Source organism: Hipposideros armiger, unplaced genomic scaffold, assembly GCF_001890085.2.
Source record: "Hipposideros armiger isolate ML-2016 unplaced genomic scaffold, ASM189008v1 scaffold_309, whole genome shotgun sequence".
Lineage (NCBI taxonomy): Eukaryota > Metazoa > Chordata > Mammalia > Chiroptera > Hipposideridae > Hipposideros > Hipposideros armiger.
The window spans coordinates 1,819,236-1,825,414 of NW_017731659.1; the positions used below are offsets into that span (position 1 = coordinate 1,819,236).

At 44.0% G+C, this 6,179-nt stretch overlaps 1 protein-coding gene across 2 annotated transcripts in view; it reads right to left on the reverse strand.

Moving 5' to 3' along the window:
* The window catches only part of TTC17 (tetratricopeptide repeat domain 17), a 97,008-nt gene extending 96,219 nt beyond the window's left edge, over window positions 1–789 (reverse strand). Inside the window, exon 1 of one of the 2 annotated variants that reach the window (XM_019659949.1) lies at window positions 226–789. In XM_019659949.1, coding sequence (XP_019515494.1) covers window positions 226–384 — 159 coding nt within the window. In that variant the 5' untranslated portion in view covers window positions 385–789. The remainder of the gene's footprint in view (window positions 1–225) is intronic. The other variant, XM_019659948.1, reaches the window with a different exon arrangement.
* Window positions 790–6,179: the final 5,390 nt, after the last annotated feature.

Below are 6,179 nucleotides of genomic sequence, written 5' to 3' on the forward strand. Positions count from 1 at the left end.
AGCCCGGCGACTGACTCTCCCACGCGGCGCGCGGCTCCAAGGGTGGAAGCCTGAGACCCTGCAGGCGGCCTAGGCGAGGGCCGGGGTCACCCGGGCCGGGGCGCAGGGACCGTGGGAAGGTAGCCGGGGGCGGGGCCGCGCGCAGCCAAACAGCCAGGGGTCGGGCCGGGGAATCCCTCTAAGGCGAGGGCGGGCGCGGGCGGAGAGGGGCGCCCTGGCCACTACCTGCTGCTGGATCTTCCCGTCCTCCGTGACGACCCAGTGGGTGGTGGCGAAGGCCCCTCGAGCCGCCATACTGAGCAAGGCGGACAGGCTGAGGAGCCAGCCTGGGCCAGAGCAGGGCGGCAGCTCGCACCGGCCGCGGACTCCGATTGCAGCGGCCATCTTGCCCCCCCGTCCGGGCCGCTTACACCGGAAGCGGAAGCGGGCCCCCGCAGCCTGCCATCTTGGGGAGGTCGGCGCTGGAGGAGGAGGAGCCGAAGGGACGCTGCCAGCTGACGACCGGCTTCCTCAATCTCGGTTTTGGCGGCCGGGAAGCGCGGTCTCCGGCGGCTGGCCCAGCGTGGTGTCAGGTCGGAGACCGCTTATTTGTTATTGTTTGTGTGTGTGTGTGTGTGCGCGCGTGCGTGTGTGTGTGTGCGCGTGCGTGTGTGTGTGTGCGCGCGCGCAGATCTCGGAGCGTGGGAACCGGAGGGAGATGAAAGTGTTCTAGGTGGAGCCTACGCCAAAATGAGAGGACGCAGAACATATTACATGTATATACATAGATATATATATGTACATATGTATATATACATATATATATATATATATACACACACACATATATATATTTACTAAAGGCTTAGCTTTTACGTTATTTTTATTTCTGGTTGTGTAAAATAGTTGGGAAATAAAAGATATGTTTTCGAAACACCGAAGGGAAGAGATGTGGTATCTTTTATTCGTAAAGCCTCGCTGTAGCGAAAGCTTAAGAATCTGGACGGTTTAGTCGAAGGCAGCGCGCTGTCCAGGAGAAATACAGTGGGAGCCAGGAGCCACATATCGAATTTAAAAGAATAGTGAAATAACACTTTTAAACCCATTATATACAAAATATTAGTTCTATATGAAATCCATACAAGTGTGTAAGTTATTATTTTTTTTGACTGAGACTTCGAAATCAGTATTTCACATTTACAGCTCATCTAAATTCAAACTGTCCAGATGTCAGGGACTTAATGGCCCCATGTGGCTAGTCGCTATCATTGGGCAGCATAGGTCCAGGCTGGAGGCCTAGGTCTGGAGACCAGCAGCATTGGCATCATGTGGGAGCTTATTAGAAAAGCACATTCTTAGCTCTTCTCTCCTCCCCACCCCCATCAGATTCCACCTGTTAACTGGAGTCCCAAATGACTGGTTATGTGTATTCCAGTTTGAGAAGCACTTCCTATTAGTAAACCAACACGCAGGTCAAGTGACTAGCCTGACCTCTAGCTTCCTGTTAGATGTGTCATTTTAGGTATTGCGCGGCTGCCTTCTAGCGTTGTGTGTCATCTGTATTTAGGTTCATTATACTTCTGGTTTTCTTTTTGAGAAAAGGAGGGTGAGAATTTTACCCTACACTGGTGTATTGCAGGAAAAAAATTGCCAAGTGTTTAAACACCAATTCATGCTATGGAAGCAATGCCTCAGCATTGGGTTTTTGTTCCGACAGCAGCTTTTCTTGAGGACTGAAGTAATGAACATTCATTTTATTAAAGATGTACGGCTTCTCTGCTTTTGCCTACGACTGTGCTAGACACTGGGTATGGAAATCCAACCACCGATCAGTGTGCGATCAAGTAGGGTATTCGTAGGATAGCAACTGAAAAGTAGGATAATAGGGGTGTTCTACGGGCTCATGTGTAGAGGGGAGAGCAACCATGTGAAAAGCTTGGAGCAAAGGTGCTGATTCAGGCAGAATAGTCAATAAGAGTGAAAAGGTGAAATTGATGGCAGGTTGTAAGGGTTTCTTACATGTCATACCAAGGAGTTTAAATGAAGGCAGTAGAAATGTTCCAAAGTTTTGAAATAGAGAAATGGCAAGTGATGGAGTCCCTTTGTTCTCAGCATCTTATTTTAAAGCACAGAAGTCAACTGTCTTACCTGTGTATAAAGCTGCTCAGTAATGGCAGTCATTATCATCTAACATTTGTTGAGTGTTTGTTCATTTTAGGCACTGTACATGCATAGTTCTTATTGTTTGCTAATTCACCAGTTGTAGGCTGGTTAAGTAATTTGGCCAAGACCATATAGCTAATAAGCAGCAGAACTCAGACTTGGACTCAGATATACCTGGCTCTAGAGCCTGAGTCTGGATGAAGGATGAGGAGGAGTTTGAGAGAAGCCCCAACATCACATATTTTGGCCATCAGCAGTTTCTCTGACACAAGTTAACCTGTAAAGGGGTAGAACCGTAGCTTCTGTAACTTTAATCTAACACCCACCTCTGTTTTCCCTAAATGACAACACTTGTCCTTTGGGATCCTGTATTTTCTATTGTTGTGTAACAAATTACTGCAAATTTAGCAGCTTAACACACTTTTCTCAGTTTCTGTGGGTCAAGCATCTGGCATGGTGTGGCTAGGTTCTCTGCTTGGTAACTTACATGCCTGATATAAAGGCTGCAATCCCATCTGAGGCTTGGGGGTCTCTTCCAAGCTCTCTCAAGTTCTTGGCTGAATTTAGATCTTTGCCATTGGAGGAATGAAGTCCCAGCTTTTTTGGTAGCTGCTGACTGTCGCCATTCTCAACTCCAAGACTATCCACCATTCCTTTTCACGTGGCCCTCTCAATATGACATCTGTTCCTTCAAGGCATGCAGGAAAACCTCTACTGCTTGAATATCTTGACTTCCTCCATCTCTGATCTCTAGGCCCAGATTTAAAGGGCTCATGTGATTAGATAAGACCCGCCTGGATAATCTTTTCATTAAACCCAGATCAACTGATTAGTAATCTTAATGACATCTGCAAAAATTCATTTTGCCACATAATATGATAAATCACAGGAATTATTCATGTGTTCTCCCCACATTCAAGAGAGGAGATTTTATGAGGGCAAGGATCATTGGGGGTCTTCTCAGAATGCTGCCTGCACAGGTCCTGACTGCCAAATTCTGCTCCTCTAGTCTTTTACTGAACTGTTTTAAGCAGCACACAGTAACACTTAAATTAAAAGTGCTTTTGCTCATTCTTTTCCCTGCCTGAAATCCTTTTCCTTGCTCTCCCTTTTCAAATCTATTATTTAAAGTACATTTCAAATCCCAGATTGTAAAAAAGTCTGTCAACTTATGTTTGCCTCCCCTGATTTCTGTAACATTAATATGACAATACCACGTTCCTTTGTGATAGTACTTTGTAAATTTTTTTTTTTAAAGAATTTATTGGGGAATTGGAACAGTGCTGGGGAATTGGGGAAGGGGAACAGCCAAGTTGTTGTTTTTCAATCTTAGTTGTGGGGGGCGCAGCTAGCTCAGCTCCAAGTCCAGTCGCCATCTGGCCGCCTGGCGGCTGCTCGTGGCCACTCTCTGCTCAAGGTGCTGTGTTCAATCTTAGTTACGGGTGAGTGTAGTCCAGCATCCCATGTGGGGAGTCGAACCATTAGCCTTGTTGTTAGGAGCACGTGCTCTCACCAGCTGAGCCATCCTCAGCAGCTCAGCTCGGGCGCAGCTCACTGGCCCATGTGGGAATCGAACCAGCGATGCTGTTGCTCAGAGCTCGCGCTTTTAACCAACTGAGCCACTCGGCCGGCCCACTTTGTAAATTTTGATCAGCTAAACTCTTGAGTAATTCTTTGTTCAATTAGTTAGACTGTTAGCATTTGAGGGCAGGAAGCATTTCACATACAAATATATTTTTATCTTCCATAAAGCTTCCATACTTAAGTGGTTAATTTGCTGACTTAGTTCTTTAGCCTTCCCAAAAGGTAGCTTTCCCATTTTATGTGACTGAAACAATAAAAAATTTTAACCTAAATAAAATTGTTGCTACTTGTTTACTACATCCAGATAGATCACTTATACTCTTTTTTTAAGACTTGGTATTTCTTTTTTCATTTTCATTTACTTTTTTAGATGCTTGGGTCAAACCTATAGAAATATAAGATGGTAGTTGACAACATTTCTGATTTTTCTAAATTGTGATTCAGTTTCCAGTTGAACAAATGATAGGAAAACCCAGAACTACATATAATTTGGTCTTTCAACATAAAGTATTTAAGCAAATAGATCCTTTGTTTACTCATTATAAATTACAGAATTTTTGAAGCTAGGAATTGGGACAGTGATAAAATGATCTTACTGGTCTTATTTTCTCCCTTGGGCCGTTTTATCTGAAAGTTACAAAATGTCTCTATACTGTTTATTCCTTAGAGAAAATACTTAAGATATAAATATCCGGAGAGAGTTAACCCTGATTTGAGAGAGTTAACCCTGATTTAGATTTTGTTGATTATCTTTTGCTTCACAGTCAATGAACTTAAGTCTTAATGGCTTAAATTTTAAGTTTTAAGACATGATTGTTTTTCATAGTTTGTTGTTGGCTGGAGTCAGCTGGGTGGTTCTTCTCTTCCTGCTGTTGGCTGGGGTCACTCAGAAAGCTGCATTCAGCTGGGACCTCAGGCTGGGGCTGGAATGTCTTAAAATGGCTTCACTCACATGTATAGTGCTTTAGCTGGGGTGGCTGAAATGGCTAGGAGTGGCTGGGCCTCTCTCTGTGTCAGGGTGGTTAACCGGTGGTGGCTCAGGGCTCAAGTAGAAGCTTCCAGGCTCCTGGGGGCCAGGCCCAGAACTGGTAAGATTTCACTTCTGCATTCTATTGGTCAAAGAAAGTAACAAGGCTAGCCCAGATTCAAGGGGAAACCGAACCAGACTCATCTGGAGAAGTGAAGCAGCATGTTCGAGCAGGAATGGAAGGAATTATTGGCAACCTACTACACATAGCTAGTTTCTTTAGAGCAGTTTTAAATTGATGGGGGTTGAGAAGGGGTGTAGGGAGGGAGGCTGGTTATTGCAGGAAGTCAGTTGTACAGGTGTCTCTCCAACAGCCATATCAAAGTGAAGAGCATTCTCAAAGGGGAGGCAGATGATACATAATACATAGCAATTCCACTTAGAAATAGTTTGCCTGATCGACCAGGCAGTCTGAAGTGTGAGGACTACTGTGGATGAAACCAAGGGTTCCATCAGCCCAGGATTCTAACTCAGTGACACCAGGGCTGCTCTGAGGATAGCTTGATGGTCAGCCTCCAAAGAGTTTTCCAGATACACATACCGGCCATTAATTTATCCAAATCCTTGGAGCTGTTAATACATTTGGGGACAGTTTCTATTCATTCCATAAGTAGCTAAAGGTTATAACCTCCCTCCCACCAGGTTTTACTCCTTTACATACATCCAAGTTTCAATATCCTGATTTTGTGATTAAACCCAAGTTTATTCTATTCAAACCTTTCTTGAATTTGTACTTTTTGATGTCCATCATTTATAGCATGCTAAATTTTAGTTTTTCCTCGTAGGAATACCGCTCCATCTTTTATTTGCTTTTCTCTGTTCCTTTTTTACTTAGTATTTCTTGAGGAATAGACGAACTATATTTAGTATTCTGTCTAGGCTTTGTCTCAGATCTTATTTCTAATATCAACTCTTTATGATCAGAATTTTACTGGATTGATTTATGGTTACATTAGTTTTAGGGAATGTGCAACCTCTAGGAACAAATCTACAATTGCTTAGGTTTTTGATAAATTAGACTTCATTAGTTTCCATTACATTTGCTAGAATTAAATCTCACTTGCTGTTTTCTACGCTCCCAGAACTGATTTGAGTTCCTCCTATAGTTTCTAAAATGGGGGGAGGATAGTGAGCTGAGGGAGCACACAGGTGGATGGTCAGATCTAGTCTGACCTGAAGGATGAATCAGTTAGATAAGGGAGGAGTCGGGGTTGCTTGGAACAATGATTTTTCCAGACAGAGGAAACATGCTTCAATATCAGAAGGAACATGGTGCCCTTTGAGTTACTGAAAGTGGTTCACTGTCATAGATGGATTTAGAAGTTCTCGGGTCGAGGTTAGGAAACTACGAGCTTTGAGATAGCCCATTCTTTAGCAGTCTGGCATTCTTCAAGCAAAGAGTTCTGCAGGTTTTGTCGCCTCGATC